Source organism: Syngnathus floridae, chromosome 9 (assembly GCF_059516105.1).
Source record: "Syngnathus floridae isolate MCC-2025c chromosome 9, RoL_Sflo_1.0, whole genome shotgun sequence".
In the NCBI taxonomy this organism is placed as follows: domain Eukaryota; kingdom Metazoa; phylum Chordata; class Actinopteri; order Syngnathiformes; family Syngnathidae; genus Syngnathus; species Syngnathus floridae.
Window position 1 is genome coordinate 4,076,773 of NC_142421.1, and position 21,646 is coordinate 4,098,418.

At 43.6% G+C, this 21,646-nt stretch overlaps 2 protein-coding genes across 2 annotated transcripts in view; one reads left to right on the plus strand and one right to left on the minus strand.

Moving 5' to 3' along the window:
* Positions 1-21,646, plus strand: part of sorcs3b (sortilin related VPS10 domain containing receptor 3b) — an 81,269-nt gene that overhangs the window by 572 nt on the left and 59,051 nt on the right. Inside the window, exon 2 of the mRNA XM_088385534.1 lies at positions 1,739-1,872. The gene's annotated coding sequence lies outside the window, so the exon portion shown is untranslated. The remainder of the gene's footprint in view (positions 1-1,738; positions 1,873-21,646) is intronic.
* Positions 865-13,980, minus strand: LOC148393009 (E3 ubiquitin-protein ligase NEURL1-like). The gene is made up of 7 exons (XM_088385544.1): positions 13,679-13,980; positions 11,749-12,113; positions 10,774-11,095; positions 4,245-4,916; positions 3,054-3,200; positions 2,418-2,519; positions 865-2,310 (listed from the first exon to the last, which is right to left on the minus strand). Exons 1-7 carry the CDS (start codon positions 13,704-13,706, stop codon positions 2,084-2,086), a joined length of 1,863 nt encoding a protein of 620 aa, XP_088241670.1. The 5' UTR covers positions 13,707-13,980; the 3' UTR covers positions 865-2,083.

Sequence of the window (21,646 nt, forward strand, 5' to 3'; positions counted from 1 at the left end):
TGAAAGCTCAAAATCTTCAACAAATAGCATCTCATGTCCTAAGTCAATTTTGGATTCCAAAATCAATACACTGTGTGTGCATGAATGGCAAAATAAATTGTGTGTCAAGAAGCGATTGTGACACTTAACCAAACACTCAGAAGCTATGAGGAGGTTTTTGTGTGGTCAAGTTGGTATCTTGCTCATCCTCTAAATCCATTCTACGTTGACACATATGTGTGGCCTTTAAAAATTTGGCAAATAGCTATAGCAAATTCCACATTGATAACTCAAACATTATAAACAGTTTTAAAAAATAGCATTTGCAGTAATGTTAAAAAAAAAATGCATTGTAGAACCTTCAACTGCATGTGCAGCCCCTTCAGAGATTTATTTTTATTTTTTTCCAAACCCGTATGGAGCCTATGCTTCACCCCTGCGAGGCCACTCGGCCACCTGTTACATGTCGCTTCATTGTGGCCTGTGAGCTAGTAAATAAAGCAGGGCCTGCTCTACATAGCGCAAGTCTATAAACAGTCAAAGTGTGATTTACAGCTGTTTATTCGGACCCGCTGCCTCCCCCTCCTCCTTTATCACATTGTACGTATGTATTGTACGTAAATGGGCGTTGGGTTTGATGCACTGCAGATACAGCGTGCAGCTCGCCAATATTCTGCCTTAACTGCTTTATTGCCTTCAACATCTTTTTCATTGGAATTTGTACAAGGGAACTTTTGAAATCTAATAAGTTTTGTCCATTTTTTCTACAGGGAATAAATCTAATATACAAGACAAATTATCTCGGAGATGTTTATGTTAAAATATTTAATTTTAAGAGACTAGAGTAGAAAACAAGAATAATGTCATCAAATAAACAGTGAGGCATTTTCTTTTTAATGTAAACTTTATTGAACAGAGCGAGACGTCATGGCTAATTTGAAAAACACTTCCCTCACATAAATAGCAAAAACACAGCCCCCAACATTAAAATAACAATATGGCCTTTCAATTATTTTTACAAGTTGAACTATGGCTATTAAAATTTGGTCTCAGAAATTAACCTGCTTCACTGATTTTCAATTAAACTAAGCAGCTAAGCTAAATCATGTTTTGTTTTGCTTTTTGAAGCTGTAACTTTTCATCTGAAAGCTTATCTTGGTTTGTAGATATGCTAGCATGTCGTATCTTAAATCCATTTTAATTCAATTGCTTAACTTAAAGTACAACACGGTATGAACAATATTTTTCGGGATGATTGTGTCCATAATTCATCATTATTGAATCTCTTCATAGAAACATTGACAAAAATAAATACCTCAGACTAATATACATCTTACGATTCATAATTATTTATTTCTCGGCTAAAACTAAACGTAAAATCTGCTCATCATTCCAGTTTAGCAGTGCACTTTTTAAGCCGAAATTCTTGAATTCATGATTGGACACGGCTTTGAAGGCCTTTGTATTATTTTTAAAAAAGGCACAATAGGTGACAGTAATGATACTCTAATAAACAAATGGTTTTGTTTTAGTCGCATGCCATTAAAGAAATGGCCTCAAATATTCTCTTAAGAAATCCAAGCTTGTCATTGTGGACACACCTCAAGTTTCAAGATCCTCGTTATGGTGAAGTAAACAAAGTCACTTCCCTTTATCTGCCCACCTCCTCCTCCTGATAATGAAAAAATAAAAAGTCAACTTGTCCTTTAAAAGCTCCTGAACAAAGCCAGACTGTTAACTTTTTTTTACCCAATTACAGAAAGTCGTGCGTGCTTTGGCGGCTTCTTTTAAACGGCAGCAAGGTGACCTTGCTCCACTTCCTGGCTCATTTGCATCCTCCTTGAGCCCTCAAGACAACGCCCGTCTCGGACCGACTCAAGTTAAACATCTTCGGTGAGTAAAACTTTTGATTAAATTTTTCATGGATTTCACTAGATTTTGTGTTTTGAATATATTGTTTTTTTTTGTTGAATATGATGGTTTCTACAATTGTAACATGAAAGTGTCGCTATTCGTAAGTGCACTGCCAAACTGTCTCTCCCAAAAACACGAGTCTTTACTACTCGAAGAAAACCTGAGTTGATCTCGCCAATCAGTCGGCGCCCTACGAACTTTTGTAGGTCCTGATGATATCTTGGATGGGCTTCCTGCAGATGGGACAGGGCGCCTTGTCCTGTTTTAGCTTGAAGGCGCACGTGTAGCACAGACAAAGGTGCCCGCAATCGTACAACACCGTGTTCGCCGTGTCGTCGCAGCAAATGGCGCACTCGTCTGAGGCTTGCGGGGGGCCGACGGAGCTCGGGCTAGACGGCGTGGAGTTCTGCGCCGCATCTGAATGAGTTGAACACAAAATGGCGATATATATTTGCCGAAACTTTGACAGCCACTGAAATACTTTTAATCCGAAACACACATTGAGTAGAATCTACGCCACAAACCTGTGCTGAAGCGGTAGCTCCTTTGAGATGACAAAATGGCGCTGGGCGTCGCCATGACTGACGGGCGTGGTCTTAGAAGTGACTGGACTAGTTGGTCTGAGGCTGATGCAAAACAAAAAAAATCTAATCAGCAAAGCGGAAAAGCCTATCACGCTGGATTGGATGTTATTTTTTACATCTAATAGTAAACCAGGAAACATTCTATTTTAACATTTAATTCTCCGCCGAAATATAATCAAGTTGGACACATTGAGACTTGCTTCTCCTCCTTATGAACCTGGTCTTCACTTTTTCTCATGAACAAACGTAGCGGACAATGAGGCCTCATGTTTACACTCGTCTCCATCTTCTATTATTTGCGCTCCAGCTCGACATCGCATCGCTGCTTTCTATTAGCTCTGTAAATGTTTGACCTTATGTGCAAACAAGTCGGCGTGGTGGATCCGTTTCGTGCAATGCTGTCAAACTGGGTGACGATTTGGAAAAGTTGAATATGATGGCTTTTACAAAGCATGTCGCAACATTTTTAGAGGTGCGACTTCACTGAAATCGACTTAAAAGATTCCGAGCTATTTTGTGAAGGCACAATCAGTTGTTGCCATGAGCTTAGAAGTGCTCGTGAGGGTTTGGACAAACCTGTGGAAGGTTGGCTGGAGGTGACGAGTCTGCTGGAGGTGATGTTGGGCACCGTGTTGGTTGTGGACAAAGGCGATGCTGGGAGAGAAGGGACGGCGGCCACGGGTGATCTTGGTGGGCCTTGGACATCTGAGTGCGAAGACAAGCCTGACAACAGACGAACGAGAATGACAACAGAGCTGACTTTTTTTGTTTTTGGATTAGAAACAACCAATCAAATAGAACCCAGAAAAAAAAAGCAAGCATTTGAATCCCCGGTCATTGCAGAGGATCCAGTACCAAATGCTAAAGGCAAAGTAGCACCAATATGCCACAAGATGGCGCCAAGCCAGTCTCCATATGTTAGACATGGCTTTGGCCTGAAGACTACAATTCCTTTTTTCTAATTGCAAATCGTGTAAATATGCAAGAACAGTGTAACGTAACAACACAGAAACTCACAATCGCTATAAATGGCAGATTTCTGTAATATAGCGAGTTTTCCGCAAAGAACAAGTCGGTACGTGTCAAGAAGCGACGAACATTTTGCACAAAACGGATCCAATCTCAATGAGACGAAGCAGCGCGTGGGCGCGACGGCGTCCCATCTGTTCCGTTTGACGACACCCAGCCATGACATAACTGTCACTCGCCTCGTTGGACACGCGTTTCCACGGCAACCGGCGTCCGCCAGTCCCCCACAGCGTGTGGGTGAGCGGAGACGTGTCCCGCCGCCCGACAGTCCTTTCCGCAGCTGAAGTGGGAAATGGTCTCACAGGATGAACCCGAAGAGCGGAGGCGGGAAGCAAGAACGGAGGAAGCGAAGAGGAGTGACGTCCCGCCGAGGGGACGCTCGGTGGGTGGACGCCCAAGCATCTCCACGCGCAGCGCAATTACATTTAATAATGCATACGGTGGGCATCGTAAGGAGCTATTATGAGCTAACCCCCTCCTGATAAATATCACTTGTGGCAGCGGGGAGCTCCAGCCTGACAGAAATGACCTCCTAAGCACTGATAGATGACTACAGCAAGACAAAAACATGTTGCTTGTAAGTGGCTGGATGATATTCTAGAACTTGGGTTCCATGCTTTTAGTTCCCCTTCAACTTAGCATAGGAATTTGCCAGAATCCTTCCAGAAAATGTGCACCACCTTTCAACCCTGTCAAGGAGAATGGAAGAATAAAAGCTTGAAGATGAAGCAAACGTACCAAAAATCTTGAGTTGCGCCACGTTCTTATGCGGCATGAAGAACATCCACAGCGGTCTGGAGTTGTCCACGCACAGCTGCACCCCCAAGCTGACGCCGTTGCGGCTGACAACGACCTCGCCGGCGGCATTCAGCTCAAAGCCCAGGATATCTTCGTTCGACAGCTGCGCGGACAGCTTGTCAACAGCCCAGAACTCCATGCGGTCCAGCAGACACGCCAGGTCGGTGGGCAGATCCTGGGGCCGCAACGCTGCCGGGTTGCAAGCCGTCACGCCGTACAACAGCTCGGCCGGCCCGGCGGTGTGCACCATGACGAAGACGCTCTCGGATTGCTCCAGAGGCCGACTGGTGAAAACCAGCGTCCTGTCCGGGCCCTGATGCTTCAGCATCACCGCCGTGTGAGGATCCTCCAGGCGGATGTGCTCGCCGTGTACGTGGTGAAGCCGCAGCTCGTCGTCCAGGTGCTCGGGTAGCTCGGAGCACAGCCGCAAGTTTTGAGAGTTTTGCGGCATGTGGTCGGCGCACTGGGGCTCGTCGCGGTCGTCTTCCTCCGGGCCGTCTTCGAACATGTTCCACAGGTGCACCGGCTGTTGAGAGTCCTTCTTCTTTTTGGGGAACGTCAGTCGGGAGCGGGTAGAACCGATTGACACATCATGTGGTAGTGTCTGACTGTCTGTGGAGACAAAGAATTGTCGGTTGTCCGTTAGGGCTGAAGGAAGTAGGGATCGAGTCCCCGGTTCAATTCGTAAATTTTATCTATTTAGATTTTTATAAAAAAACCATATATATATATATAATATAATTTTTTATATCTATTTTATATTTTGTTACTCACATGTGGCACAAATATGAATTTGAATCATCTCTTTATGATGCAGTTTGAAGCACAACTACCACCAACTGTATAAAGAAGCATATTCATTGTAAAGCTCAGTAGCCTCGGGGTCAGCAGCTACGTAACAACACAAAAAAAAGAAAGATACACAACGGGTTTATGTAACGCACATGAGAAAAGAAGACGAGCCTCCCACTCTGTCTTCAGTGTGGAGTCTTAAGGCTCCTTCGTCGAGGGGTTGGACATTTTTTGAGCAGCTTCCATTTTCAGTGCTAATATCACCCAGGGGCCTTTTTACCCACTGAACGTTGTAAATCAAATAAAATACTGGTAATTAGATTTTTAGACAAAATATAGATAAATATAATAAAATTTATTTAAGTAAATTAAATATACTTTAAAACGAAGGTGTTTACATCTAGCCTTCAGAAGTTTTTTTTAAAGACTCGCCAGCGGTCTCGATGTTTACATAACATACGTGAATTCACGACTCGGTCGGTGGGTCCTCTTTGTATCTGCGAGTTTCTGCCTTTTTACGAGCGCCGGGCACAAATGGGCTTGGGTTTTCACTAATGGATAATCGTGACCCAATGCTAAAATTAGCCTGATCGGATGCTAGCGGCTTTCCCCCCTGATCAGACTCGACTACCGATTTTGGCTACTGTTCAGGTCAGCTGACGACTTTTATCATAAAGAGACAGCACATCTCCGGCCAGCCGCTGATAAAACTGCTTGAACTCAATTACTTCCTCCGCAAAGAGTGTCCACAAGCAAGCGCGGGCGTCTTATTATTAGCGCTCTTATCATCTGGCCAGAAAGAAGATAACTTCTACGCTCGGCATTTGTAAGTTTCTTGTCAAGTCTGGCAAAAGTAAATAAAGGAAATGTTAAGTGTCTGCTGAGGGTACACTTAACTCCACAACATGATCTACAAATGTTCTAAAAGCACGTTGAATGTAAAGTTTAGACATTTAACAGCTGTGTCTTTAAGAGGAGCCACAAAAAAAACATGGCAGGTTAAACACTTAACAGAGGAACAAGTAGAAGACATAATGGCAAATAACATTCGTCGAAGCCCGAAGCTATTGACTGGCTCAAAGCAGGATGGGAGGGGCTGAGGGGCCGCTTTGAAAATGATGAATTAGTCTTTGAGCTCAATGTCGTGAGAAAAGCTCCGATCAAGTAGGAGAATGCATACCGGACCAGGTCAACTTTCGTTGACTTTTGCAGATGGAGAAAAGTAAAAAAAGAAAATAACAAAGGAGACTCGCTCCACCCTTGACGAACGTTAACAACCCAAAAACCACAAACTGGATAGACCCGTTTAAGCTGAGGGGAAAATTACGATAATAGAGGCCGAGCTGGAATCCAAATCTTGACGATGCACCTGCACGACTGGAAAATGTCCAACGTAGGCACTATTTGAGAAGAACTAATATCAGAACCACAAGCAAAGCTTCCTCGTGGCAAAAAGACGACGATAATTCGACAGCTGTACCGAATGTTGGTTAAACGGGTTGGGCTTGGTTGGCTCAAAGCCAACGTCAACATTTAAATACCAAACATGTTTTACAAGCACCAAATGTGCACAGAGTTCATTTTGTTCCTTGGCCCGGCGCAGCAGGATTAGAAGTGCGAGTTGGGCCGCTTCAGAGACGACCTCACCAAGGCCGTTTGCCTTAAACAGCGTCCATGTGGGGATTTACATGCCTGGAGGGAGGGAGGGAGGGGGGGGGGTCGATTCAGGACAAGATCTAGAGATGTTGAGTGATGTCATTTGTCAGGAGAACGCAGAGCAGGGTGGAGTAGAGGGGTGTTGCCTAAAAAGGCAAAGGGGGCTTATAAAGGAAGAGAGAGAACAAGAGGCACAGGGGGAAAACGTGTTATGAGCTTTTAGAAAAAAAAGAAAGTCCAGACTCCCTCCAGAAGAGTCTTTGTCCCATGTTGTAGACAGGAATAGGTCAGAGGTCATTAAACACGATCGGCCGTGGTCTTGCGAGAGTGATCAGCATTTTCCCCGTACAGCGAAGAATCTTCTATTCCAAAAAAGTGACAAGCTTCATTAGCGTTTCAATGCTGGCTCACGGAGAGTCCGCCAGGACCCGTCAAATCCGAGCAGCTGCCTCGCAAGCGGTTTTTACTTTGCCTCGACGATTCCACGCCAAAGCCTGACATCACTCGAAACCGAAAACTCTTGTAAATACATTTAGGGGGAATCTCAGTTCATGGCGGAGTTCCGTTCATACGCCGGCGACAAAACTCGGATTTGTGGTCGGAACGCGCCGCCATAGATCGCTTAGCTACGGTAATGTTAAGAATTTTACCCAGAAAGGTATCAACGTGAACCTTTGGACCCACCAAAAGATTATAAGCTTTAGTAATTTCCTGGAGACCTTAGGAAAGGCTCCTTTTGAAATTCTGGCAGATCTAATCAGGTTTTAATATCCACTCCCTCGAAAAGAGTGATCAGACCTGGAATGTTTACAGCACCAAAAGGAATAACAATGCTTCATTGGACGAAATCTGAGGGAAACGAGCTTAATGATTACACCATTATTTGCCGTTCCGGTTCACTGATAGCCGCTTTTGCCTTTGGCTGGAAACCCGCTCAAGATCGATGACTTTGCATGTCGTGGCAGCACAACTGAAATGTACACTTTGTTGTTGTTGGAGGCTTGGGATGGAGCGGAATTTGTGATTTTTCGGGCGTTTTTATGCCAAGACGACCTCCTAAAACCAGAATTCTTTGGATTGACCAACTAATTTTAGCTTGTTTACAAAATCGAATTGGTACTTGCAGTAATAAAAATAGGGAGTAGGCGGTCATGTGACTCAACGTTGTTTACAGTATCAGACCTCTCTAAATTTAACATCTTGTCATCCCCCAAAAAACACGTGATCCCTTCTTGACATTTGAAACAATAACACGGTGACGACGGTGAATGGTAATAGAAACAAAGAACGACGTTTGACCTGCCTGTCCGGTTTGGAGTCTGTGTAGGACAACAATAGTGCCATGCAATTCTGTTGGCTTACTCATGCTAACGTAAATAAACGTACAAAGGCACAAAAACTATTGGGTCACTGCACCAAAAACCTAGCATGGCATTTCATCAGCGAGATCTGATTTGTTGTCCTCGTAAAATCGTATGATGGGATCTGTCAATCGTAACGGGAAACCGGGACAGGTTTATGGACCACGTTTATAACGGCGTTCCAGCCATAAAATGTTTAAAAGCGGTGTAAATTTAACAATGCATTTATTGTTGCGCTTGACGAACCGCTCTGCATCGGAATGAGAAGAATAAAATAACACAAGGGATTATGTCCTCTCCGCTTTCAATCGAAATCGGGATGTCCTCGGCCTCGTCTTCATCACCTGAGAGCTAAGAGAGACGTTTGGGTTCTTCTCCGCGTTTCAAGAGAAACAATTGATTTCAGCCTCGCGGACCACTGGCACCGTGTCAGTGATCAAGTGTGACTCATCCACCGCGAGTCCAAAAACTCCCAGCGGAGTTTCTTGCATCTATCAAAAGATGTGGTTGACTTGTGTAACTTGGCAGGAATCCAAACACTCGCAACCAGACGAGAAAGGGATTACGGTACTTTTTTTGCGTGTTATAACATTCCCACATTCCCACTTGACGGGAATGAAACTGAAAGTGCGACCTCATCTACCAAACCGATGAAAAATGTATAGAACATACCGTACATGCTAACCGCTAACCCACGGCGCTAACCGATCTTAGCACCTTCATGCCAATCTGTTTTGAATCATTCTGATGGCCTTAAATATTTTGCTGAGGCATTTTTGCCAAAGTGCATCAACTAAATAAGCCGCTGAACACACTTGACGGTACATGTCAGCATTGGCTTTTGTGTTCCCGCCTAGATGTTCACCCGAGCGGCTGGTTCTGCACAAAACGTATACAAGGGGCACTCACCATTAATCGACATGAATGTGTCGGTGATGACGTAAAGGATTTCCAACCCCCTAAAGGCTCAACTTTGATTTCTCCGGACGAATTTAGCTTCTTCCGTTACGCAATAACATCTCAGCTTTCTGGCCTACTCACTAATCTCAGGTTGACCCTTGACTCCTTGCATGTGGGGGGCAGCCACCCAGCTTTCCTTAAGCTCCTGAATATTATTCCTGAAGTTTCTTGGGAGATCAAATATGATCAATTGTCATCTCGTGGGGACGATTTGTGAAATAATTCTCAGTGACTGATTCAGAAGGTTGTGACGAGATGGGACCACAAGAATATATTTGACTTTGTGGCTGCCCATTGTTTCAACATCAAATTGCCCACATTGCTCAACAAACTTCGAATATTTAATGTCTCACTAAGCCAGTGCTTAAGTAAACATTTTTAGATCTCATCCATAGTATTTCGTCTGCAATTGTTTCAGACTTCAAATGCTTCTCCTTGATGGTTTTTTTTTCCCCCTGATGGCCCGAGTCCACGAATCCCACCCAAAACTAACTAAGCTACTATCAGCCACATTCATCTCAAGTACAACCAAGGTCATCCACGCCGGGCCATTCTCTACACTCGGCAGAGTTCACTCATAGCGCCACGCTCCATTTGTATTCCCCGAAAACAACTGCTGCAGACGTGGGCTGATTATCAGATAGCGTCGCTCACAGCAGGTGGAACCCGGGGCCTGTTCTTGCAGCTGGTGTAACGTTTGTGTGCACACACCAAAAGCAACCTCGCTGAGCTAGAGAAAACATGTTTGAAAACCATTTTCAACTGCAATGTGACTTGGCTAAGACCATTGACATGACTGTTGAGCTTGTTTGTGTTTTGATTCAATCAGAGTTGATGAAGTCAGACAAGACCAACTTCCTGGTCTAAGAGAAAACATCGGTAGTCCCATAGTCCATGTTTAGTCCCGCTAGTGGGGCATCAGCTTTCATCAGGTTTACCAAAGATACCGTGCATTGATCAGAGACCGGATAGACCTGAGGCACTTCCACTAAGTCACATTTAGAACCCAAGAGTGAGACATTCCACAGCCTTGATTGTCTTGGAGGGTAGAAAAAAAAATATCCTCAGCAGACCTGACATCATCAGCATGACCAAGACACTTCACTGGTTCTTGGACAAGAGCTGCGAGCCAAGTCGCACCGCGAGGCCAGCGGACCTTCAGATAGTCGCGCTCTAGCGCCAGATAGCACGGTGAGAAATAAGGTTAAATGGTTTGAACTCCAACATACAGGAGCCCGCTTTCTATTTTTATTTGTAGTGTCGACAGCTTCTAATTGCGAGATGAGAAGCAGAGACGTTCTCAGAAACCAACTTATAAATACTGTACGTACTAGAAGCGTTAGACAATCCAGCAGTTTTTTTTACGTTCTTTTTCGAGAAACGTTTTTAAAAATTGGCCACAGCTGTTTCTTCATAAACGCTGCTCAAAAAGCAACTTACGAGAAGTGAATCAATGAGACGATGCCGACTGCCGATGACCCAATCGCTTGTTTTCTTTCATCTTGCAAAGCTTTTAAACTTTGAAAAATCCCTTCAGGGAGATTTTCTTGTGACTAACAAAGGGTGGTGTTTACAATCTACCAAATCTCCCACCATCTTTCTTCCACAGAGCTATTTTTGTAGGTGCGAGGAAGGTAGGAACAGCTGTTATGCACGAAGTCTCAGACGAACACGTGTTTCTTGTGAGTTAATGGACTCACCGAGAAGCTGGACTCCCTTGGTCTTCCCGTAGACGTCAACGAAAACCCACAAAGGCAGACAGGAGCTAAGCTGCCTGAATAAACGTTTGGGGGTGCCTTCGTTGATCCGGTAGAGCACTCGGCCCTTCTTGGATATCCAGAAGGAGATGACGCTGTCAGTATTGAGAAGTTCTTCTGGCAAGGGTTTTGCCCAGAAACCGCTCTTTGACGCCAGATCTGGACATGAATACCTCGGCAAGCTTTTGGGGTGCATCATAGATGGGTCTTGGGTAGTGAAACCAATGCGCAGAGCACCTTGCCATGCATGGTGGGTTTGCGTGATCTGGGAAGGTACATGAAAGAAGTTAATTTGATAGATGCAAGATGAAAATCCATATCCAAAATGAGAGCATTCCTCAAACAGCAAGGTCTACCATGCTCTCCCTTTTCGAGACATAGATGGCCTGATAGCTGAAGTGGAAACTTATACTGAGCCGCCTCTTTGGCCAACACAAATACCAAAAGTGAGAAAACACATGAGGAGAGAAAAGAGGTGAGAAGATGAGTGGGTGAGAATGACTTTCTCTGACGATGGCGCTCTAAAAAAATGATTGCTATTCATGCTAATGCAGTAGCACAGAGACACGAATCAGACAATACTGTTCACGTACGATTGATTGATGGATTTACCAACGAGTAGATAATGAATGGATGGTTGATCTGGTGCCTGGAAGAACTGATGGATGATAGATGCATTAATAAATTTATGGGACATAATGAGATGGATGGATGGCCGACAGATGGTTAATAGCTGGATGGAAGAATGGAGGATCAACTGGTTGATGGCTATTCATTTACAAATTGATAGATGATGGATAGTGACTGAAAGGCGAATGAGTAGAAAAGTAGTTTAGATGATGAAAACATGGAGTTGGTTCCTAGAAGTAAACGCTGGAGGTGTCTCGGCATTGGAACACCATGCTCGATCTGGCTCACCTTCAGCCGGACCACCTCGTTTACAGCCACGCTTCTGTCGCTGAAAACGATGGCGTTACAGAAGCTCCCTCTCCTGCGGACGATCCTCTGCGACTCGTCCATGACGATTTGCGAGCCCTTCACCGTCGGGTGGAAGAGAAGAGGATCCTGGTTGAGGGGCAACCAGGGTTGATGGGTGGACAGCCGTACATGCTTGTTGTGACGCAGTGAAGCGATGTGACCCGGGCAGTCTATCGGCTCGAAGTGGTGGTGAAGATGCGAGCTGGGGGACTGAGACGTGATGGGAACTGAGCAGTCATAGTTGTGCTTGTGGCGAAGTGAGCCAGACGGAAGAGACGTGATGGGAACCGATCCGTTGATCAGATCTGCAACGTGCAATTAATATCGGGTCAACAAGACATACTCAATACATTTTAGTAAAACAGTAGCTTGAAATTTTGGTTTCATTCATTTGGCTATAAAACCAGCGTAGCGAAACGATATAAATGGGACGACTGTTTAGCCCAAGTGAAACAGGACGCTTAATAATTATAATGACGGTGACGCTTTGCATTCCGGTTTTTCCTTTGTGACAAGGTCACACGATCGCAACCTCTCATTAAAACGTCACCGTCGACGTCTCACCAATTATAACAAATCGTCCAACGCACATTCAGTCGAAGCAGGAAGCCAAACGTTTTACGTGAAACTACCACTTCCTCGTGTTTTGAAGCTATTCTCGCTTTGCTTTGCGTGACCTCGCCGTGTCGTGAGGTTTGCCACAAATTATCAATCAACCCGAGTCAGCCGGGATCGGTAAAGGCCGATTATCTGCCACATCACCTCTCCTTCTATTCCAAGAGTGTCACGCGGCAGATGAACACGTGCAATTTGGACAGTTGACATTTAATCTCCATTAAACTGGGCTAGCCAAGAATCACACTCAAATGGGCTTTTTTGAGCACGATTTTTGGTCTTTGTAGAACAAGGCTCGACTGTCCTGATCAAAGTCACGTTGACCGTACCGCACGTGTGATGTCACGTTGCACGTCATGTCTCGTGGAAAATAAAAGCAGAATACGTGGTCGGATAACTTCAGCTCGTGTGTCAATCCGACCTCACCTGCAAAATGGACTTAATTGCTCCCCCTGTTTGGATCACAGTGATCTGACAGTGGACACGGGCTGAGTTTGGAGCCAAAGTGATTGATGGGCCCTTGAGTTGGACAAGAAGATCACCAAGACCCTGAGAGGGATTAGTGATCCGTGCAGTTTTGAGTTTGAAGATGACAGTGCTGTTGGGTGGCCAAACATTTCCAACACGGAACTGATAGCTACTCAACATCAAAACGCCCTCGAGGTGAAATTTGGTGAGGATGGGCAACATCTGTCATCTTCCTCATTCAACTGAATACAAGTCATTAAAAAAAAAATTAGGTGCGTCAATATTGCGGCTAAAATGTCCGTCATCAGGAAATAGAATGATAATGAAACTTTAACGTCTTAGAAGTTGTCAAACGCCCGCAGAGTTCAAAGGGAAAGTTTTGTTTGATAAAATAGTTTCATTTTCTAACGACACAAAAGGTCAAAGAAAAAAAAATATTCCAACACAATTGACATTAAGCAGTTCAACAAATAGCAACCTTGCAACTGCAAACTACCTGCTTGATTGCATCCCTTTAAGTAAACATCCAAAACTAGATAAAAATAAACAACAAAGTAACTCTTGGATAAAATAGTTCAAAGTAGGAATAGAAAAAAAAAAACGGAGAAAACTTTAACTGTATGCTGACAGCATTTAGGAAAGTAAGAACTTGTATTTCAGGAAGGTTTTATTTGCAAAGCAATCGTCATGTGATATTCCAGAGTAGCCTGGAGCCTTTTTAACTTTAATATATATTTATAATAAGAACTACAATCGCGTTGCACGTGACGTCATGTTTTGTACTTACGATCATGTCTGGTGACTTGCCCACCCATGCCTAAAACTGTTGGTTGGTTGGTGGTGGTGCTGCTGGATGCAAGGTGCGTTCACGGTCCTCCTCACTCGGACCTCCTCGTCGCATCCACAATGGTCACTTTCCAACGCGCGTCCTCCAACTCTTCATTCCACGCGCGCGCGCGACGTGTTTTCGATGCAAGTGTGCAACGCGTGCTCAAAACGCTGCCGTGCGTTCGCTCGCCTCAAAATAAGATTTAAATAGCCTCACGCGAAGAGTGTGCATGCTCTCCAAAGCATGCATCATTTGCATGAAAGGTGCGCGTGGAGTCGGAGGTGGAGCCTGGAGGGAGGATCCATTTCCAAGCACGCACGAAACATGCAGCGCTCTAAAAAAATTGAAACGGATGTCTTCTATGGACTTTTTTATTTTTATTAATAGAGAAATTGTTTTTAAACAGCAAACATTGATGTCGGAATAATCAGACTGTCTGAGGAATCGTGTAGTTGTAAAGATTTTTTTTTTTTTTTTTTTTTACTTCAGGCTGTCAAGAAGAGCATTCCAAAGTCAACAGGTGGCCCTATAAATTCTGAACGTTATTTCTGCCATGCTGACATTTGAATGAAGTAAATGCCAATTTCCAGATGGTCTATTACACATAAAAATTGTAACCTGGACAATTCCAAACCAGATCCCAAATGTGTTTGGTAGCTGGGATGCTGACTAGTTTTCACCAGAATTAACTCAATAAACCTCTGATGCCATTTTGATTCCACTTGACTAGAAGTTCCTATTTTCGATATCCAATCAGTTAAATTCTACATATATGACTAACTTGACAGAAATGAAAAAGTTTAAAGCAGCGGTGTTCAATGGGCGTGGAATTTGATGCGGCAGTAAATACGTGGTTGATACCAGCCCTTCAAAAACTTGACCTGGGTTAGTCCTCAAGGTTGCCTGTCCATAACTCGCCGCCGTGTTTCTTCACATTACGGAGGCAAAAAATGCTGATGCGTTATGACAGACGATGCTCGACGGACTCGCCGTGATGACTCCGTATGGACATGATTGGCTTCAGGCTCTGTGCTGATGGAAATAAAATGGACTTACTACGCTCTCCATAAAGTCTCTACGGCGGTCTTCATTGCTCTCTGCGGTTCGAAACGCTAATCTGTGTTTGCGACGGCGACGGTAAAATCTGCAAAATAAAACGTTTGTTTTAGACATTTTAACACCTTGTTCACAGTCGGTGGGATGGTCCTCGCCCTCAGCGGGCTCCTTGTAGGAATCTGCGTTGAGGCCTTGGTGATTACATAACTTGCGTGGGCAGCCAGGGCCGTGAAATAAGGTGCCGTCTCGGGGGGGGTTCTTTTAAAATCAAACTGATTGCGGCAAGCTTGAATGCGTAAATCTGCTTGGTGTCCACACTGGACAAAAAACACACTACGCTGTGTTTTGATTATTACGGTCCACATTTTTTTTTAAGAATCAGGACATAGTAATGCAACATCTTTACCCTCATACTGTATTTGTGGTGAGAAAGCAAAGTGTGGAGAGCCTCTGTCCCCGAGTCTCCAGTCATACCTGACCTGCTTTCTGAGTTTGGTCATGTGATGTTCGCAAGCTGAGCCATGTTTAGCCGTTACCTGAACCCTGAGCTACTCTCATGACATTTTCAGTCGACAGTAAATTCCAAAATGGCCGCCGCTTGAGATTGGCGAAAATGGCTAATTTTACATCTTAATTCATATTCCACAAATGCAATGTACTGTTTTTCGTATAGACCGCCTCACATAGAACATCTAATTGTACGGAATATCTTTGAGTGGACTTCCCCTTTAAATCCTATTCATCCATTAATCGAAAAAACACTTGATATGATTAGATTCTTAAAATATTTGTGTTTTGAAACCTTTAATTTGAATTACTAATGAGTCATCAGGACGGTATCGAGGCAAACCTGTACGTATAGCGTTTACCGATACACCGGGGAATGCTTCGGCATCAAAGCATAGCGCCGGGTCTATTTTCTACCGACATATATCAACGACTAGTTATTCAAAATATGCTTGAATGAAATTTGGCAAGGCAATCCCGTAGCACGAGTTCTGTCGTTGTCATCTATAGGTCTGGCGTGCATACCTGTTTTTCTGTTTGTTTTCTATTTAATACATAAAGGTCCATGAGAAGAGGGAATATTTTTAAATTAATTATAATAATCATTAAAAACACACCACTCACTGGCTGTGTCAATAATTTCCAGGAATGATTATTTTAGACACAATGGCATCCATGGGAGGCTCACGTTTTACGCCGATTTCCATCTTGAAAAGCCTCCAACTTTTCTGTCATGGGTCTGAACACGTCGTGGGCAATTTGACACACCTCCTGCAACTGTGGATTATTTGAAGCCCGGCGCCTGGCGCTGCGACAGCTGCCTGATGGGGTGGGGTGGGGTGCGGGCGGCTGGTGCGCCACCGTCTTGACAGCCGGCCGTAACGTGCGTCTCCCATTGAACAAAAAACACCATTGAGCTTTGTAAAAAGTCACAAAGCAACACAAGAGAATCAGCTGATCCTCACTTGAGGGGCTTCACTAAGACACGGACCACATACGGGCACAAGAGAGGCAAAGGAAGATTAATCGATCATGTGTTTGTCACCAGGAAGCTGAAAGGGACAATCTTTTATTTTCTGTATTTTCCCAGGGAGTCATAGAATGATTTCACTTGTTTTGTTTTACAACCGTAGTAATCGTTTCATCTGCAATAAATAGTACACAAATCTAAAAAACAAAGATGGAATAACTAGTTGCTCCATTCTGAACGTCACATGACCAAACCCTGAAAACAGGTTCGTGAGATTTGCTGGAAGGAAGCCCAACATCGGTTTTGTCAAATGTAGAAGCTGCTTGCGCATTTACCGAATTGGACAAATTTCCTTACACAGGCATTCGCAAACATTTAACAGCTAATAGCACCTACAAAAATGTGTAGTCTGATACTTAAATCCTAGAAAGTATATTTGATAATATTGTAGATGACTGTTATATCACACAGTTTAAATATAAGCACTGCACTAATTCAGTAATGATTCCAAAAATTGAAATGTCAAGACGCTGCTTTCACCGGGATACATGCTAGCTGAAAAATTGACACATTTTTCAGGCTTGAGGAAACTCCCAGAAAGGCGATTGAATCAAAACTGAGCATAATCATCTTTCTCAAGGCGGATTATTTCCTTCTGTTAAATACACCCAATGCTGCAGCCTGTAAGTGTGTGACGCATGCAGATCCAGTTTCACTTTTGATTTCAGAAGGATTAACATGCCTAAGACATGAGTCACTTGAGCTCAGTGATTTAATTAGGCAGAACTATGAGGATGGTTATCTTAGCATGGTTGATGTAGCATAGACTGACATAAAGAATCCTCCGACAGGCCTTGCAATCATTTACTTTTTTTTTTTTTTTTTTTAAATAATTGTATTGGATGACGTGGTTGGAAACTAGACCGGGGTTTTTACACCGCCTCCCAAGTGTCATGGAATAACGAGTCCAGGGTGTTTACATCGCCTCCCAAGTGTCATAGAACAATGAATGTACTGTAAGACTGAGATCATTATCATGCTTAAAAGTGATTGGCTGTTTAGTTTTGGGTCCAAATTAATTCCATTTGGGCCAATCACATTGACCTATGTAGAAATTAGAGTCAGTCTTCACCCGGTACAACCTGAGCTGAGATACAAATCCAGATTCAACAAACTACAAGACATTTATGCTAACCCCTAGCGCACATCAGTGACCCAAAACTTTTGACGGTGTCAACCCAGCGCATACCACTAGCATTTGCACGGTGTCGTACGGTGCAGCTGTTTGTAGTCGGCCCCATTGTTAGCGCGCTATTCTAAACTGTTTACACCAATATAGAGCCTGTAAAGTGTGTGGGCGAGACCGTGTCGGAATGTGAACCGGCGTGGGGCGTAAACAAAGCATGAATAAATGCGACATTTATCAGCAGTGATAAGTGCGGCCATCAAGCTCGGCTGAAATGCATCATTAAAGCGCTTAGCGTGTGTTTATTAGCACGCGGCGGCGACTCAGACGCTTCCTGTCTTGACGTGCTAATAAGTATAGCATCAGTGTGCCGCTGGACACGTTGCAGGTATTTTTCTTTTTTGTGACACCTCTTCCTCTTAGGTGACTCTCAATTGTCCCATCTCAACGCCAGTCGCCAAAAATCGTATCGATTTTTTGAAGGCCGGCTGACACAAGATGGACGACATTTATTGCAGTTAAAAGTCGAGGTAGCGAGAAGGAGTTTTCAGCTCTGCTTAGCGTCAGCTTTTCCGAGCGGGAACTCGACTGTTATTTCTTAATAGCGTTTCTGTCACTTCTAATCACAACCAGGCCTTTTGCCCATAACACTATAATAAAAAAAATTAAAGATTGTTTCTATACACCAGAGTAATGCCATATTGGTAAATGATTTGTTTCCCCAGTGTTGTCCTCCAGCACTATTTTAAGCTAAACTCGCAATGCTTAGATGTTACAAATTCCTTCATTGCCTTTTCCCCCTCAAACACAAATCACCTCAAAACCCAAAAAATACCTGACAACTTTACAAGACTTAAGTATACAAATGATAAACTTTGGTACATTGTGTAACTCCTGGCAAATGCACCTGGAAAGTATCTTTTTAAAATCGTGAGATCTATCGTTGCGTAACTATGATTTGTTGTGTGTTAGTCATATCCGTATAGATGAAGACAACCGAGGTGTCATTTCATAGAGTAGAAGAGAGTCGAGGAGAAACGGTCCTTCGAGGCAAACGATCGCACGTCAAGGTCAGCGTGTTTCTCATCATTGATTAACAGCAGCGACAGAGCCTCGTTGCTGTTGTTACGCCCCTAGATAGTACATCGTCTCTAAAGACCACACACTGAGGACAATGACCCAAAAAGACATTTTACAGTGTGCAGTATATGCTAATGTGTGTCCAATCTTATTATTGCTAGCTATATAGAGTAGAATAGGTAGATTAGAAAAGAAAAAAAAATAGATTGACTAGCCGGCCCACTCTGCATGCTTCTTCACTGACTCCCACGTCACTCACCAGGCCGGTTAGGCTCCGCCTCTTAAAGCCCATTCAAAGTCACAGATTCAGCTGTGTGGAATGTGAGGATGGCAACCCCAAGTGGACAAAAAAACATAGTCTCTGGTGCTGTCACTCAAATATTTCTAACTGATTAGTCTATCGATTATTCCATTGATAAATCTAATGTATTTTGCATCAGTATTGCGTATAAAGGTTTATAATATATTTAAATAATAAAATAAATATGGTCGGTCCTGCACCGATTTCCATCAATCTCCGGGGGGTGTTCTGGAACGTCATTTTTGTCCTTGGGTTGGGTGGGTGATCCAATGTTGTGTCCAGGAAGTGTAATACCGTCCCGGTGACATTCAGCATGAATGACGTCGGGCTGCAAAGTTATCGATCGGCGTGTTGAGGAAGCAGATGTGGCGTGCGCCAGTCATGGCGAGCTTGTCAAGCAAGGTGAAGGCCGCACAGCTTGCTGACAGCTCGCTTCCTCCTCGATACAAATGAGCTCCGTCTTCCATCCTCCCGCTGCCCCGCCCGCTTTCACGACAACGACGACTGCTGCGCCCATGTCACTCTCGGTTAAACACGATTCCGTCAAATTAATGTTGATAGTCTCGCTAGTCGCTCTGCCTTTTTCCTCGTCTGGGATTTTCCACGGCAGTGTCCATTATCAGCTACAATTTGGGATGAGGCTGTGCAGAGTGTCTCGTTCACCATTCTTTTCTTTTTTTTTCATTTTCCATTTGTTGCGTTAAACAGATGCTCCATCACACGCTCGCACGCTCGGCTGAGCGAGTACGAAGCCGCCCAAATTTATGAGCTGTCACTGTCACCGTGAGCACCTCGTGAGTGTATGTGACGTGTGTGTCCATTTTTTTTGCACCCGTGTCAACAACAGGACTTGGGAAAGTTGGAGCTGTAAATTTTCTGATTTGGGCCTGAGCACTTGCATAATCTCAGAGCTGTAGGAAACATTGGACCTTAAATTGTGCTCATTATAATTATATAATAGTAATATTAATCTTCACAGAGGATCAAGAATATATTCCTGTGAGTCTTGTTATATTATCTCTCTGTGTGTCGCTTCACTGTTTAGTGTTCAAAAAGACTTAGCTTTAATTTAAAACACAGATGCTATATGTTAGCCTCTCTATGGCGTTTCCCATTCTGTGCCAACATTAAGCTAGCACACTTAAATGCAAAGCTAACTGGCGAGAAGAAATGGTGGGTGCCTCACTCCGTGAAATGTTTGGTCCATTTTTAACACCCACTTAACTCACCAAGTATGGTTCCTTAAAGGCTACTTCTAGAATATTTGAGCCGCATACTTCATGCTGTATATGTATGTTAACTACTGTGTATACATCTGTGTATACACACACACACTCCATATTAACAGTGTTGTGCGAGTGGATGTAAATATCTAGACAGGAAAAGTAGCCGGTAACAAAAGCCCATTTTGTGTTTGATGAACTATTTGGAACTGGTTTCCTTGACAACCAAGGATGACACCACAGAAAATTTCTTATCTGCCTCGTTGGTGATGAAGCTGCGTTCTTGTTAGTGTGATTAATGAGGAACAAGACGGGGTGGGGTGAGGGGGGTTACGGGGACCTCATTTTGTGCCGTTAGCCTGTAGTCTGGGAGAGTACACGGATTTCTTTTAATTATTTTTTTGACCTTCACTTTATCTGCTTCTGGCTTCATAGCGCCTAGTCACTTGTTTCAGCCACATGCCTGTTGTTGATTTGAATTGATTTAATCCGAGCGTGTGTTTACATGCGGAGATGAAGTCATTTTTACACTGTGAGTAAAGACAGATGTGCTGACGACAGATAACGTAGTGAGCACGGACGTGCTGGACGCAACGACGCCCTCCGCACCTCTTTCATGTTACACCGCGACTAGGAAAGTTACCAAAATGAAAGTACTCTACTTTATGTGACTCATTTAAAAGATAAGATCCTACACGAAGTGTGCGGGGAAAGATATTCATCACTGGAGATTTACATTAAAACAGATCAGATGTTTTGCGGAGTTAAAGGAAAACACGAGAAAACTAGAACAATGTGTGTGGATGTTTCAAATGATATTGTTGAATATGAACAGTGTTGCTTCATTACAACCAGTGAAATGACCCCACAGGGTTTGGAGAACTAAGTGAAAAATGTCCATTGACCTCTGATGCATTTTGAAATGAATCACTTTATGATGAATCCAGACCTGAAATTAACAGTGTTTGAGAGCAGAGAGAACAGCTTGATTTTATAAGATTTTGACGTTTCATTTTAAATCCTTGACTTTTTTTTCCTCAGTCATTTAAATTTGATTTATTGAATTATTCAATTAAAATTTTCAAGAGTTTTATTTTCACTTAAGAGTGACTTTAAATGTTTGTGGCTTTAATTGAGACACAAATATCAATGAGGAAACTCCGTTTAAACCTCTAAGATAGCCCGTACGTGAGCGGCGGTGTATCTCCTCCAAGTGTCATTGAAACTTCACAATCAGAATGTTTTTTTTTATCCCCCCGGCAAAATGTGAGCATGGTCACTCAGGTGCTGATTTTCAGGTGTCTTTTACTGTGAAATCCAATTCTGCTCTTCTGGCTAATGAGATTTTTTTCCCCCATCTCTCTCCCCTTGGAAGGCAATTAAACAATATACCCTGTGCTCCTGTTCCTGCCAATATCCAGCAGGCACACATACACGTACGCACACTCAGAGAAGCACCAATTAGTTTCTTTCTTTTTGCATAGTGCCTTTTGAAACGCATGCAAATGAAGGTTGTGACAAATTAGCTGGCTCTCCCTCTTATGGCTCACAGGCCCCAGAGGTGCCAACCTGCGGCACTCTATCTTTTTTATTGGACTCATTC

What these genes read in the sequence shown, in the direction of transcription:
- LOC148393009 (XM_088385544.1), bottom strand. Translation starts at nt 13,706, where the DNA reads ATGGGTGGGCAAGTCACCAGACATGATC. An exon ending in ACGAGGTGGTCCGGCTGAAG is followed by an intron (nt 11,096 to 11,748) that starts GTGAGCCAGATC and finishes GTACCTTCCCAG; the next exon opens with ATCACGCAAACCCACCATGC. An exon ending in CTCCAGCCAACCTTCCACAG is followed by an intron (nt 2,520 to 3,053) that starts GTTTGTCCAAAC and finishes GTTTTGCATCAG; the next exon opens with CCTCAGACCAACTAGTCCAG.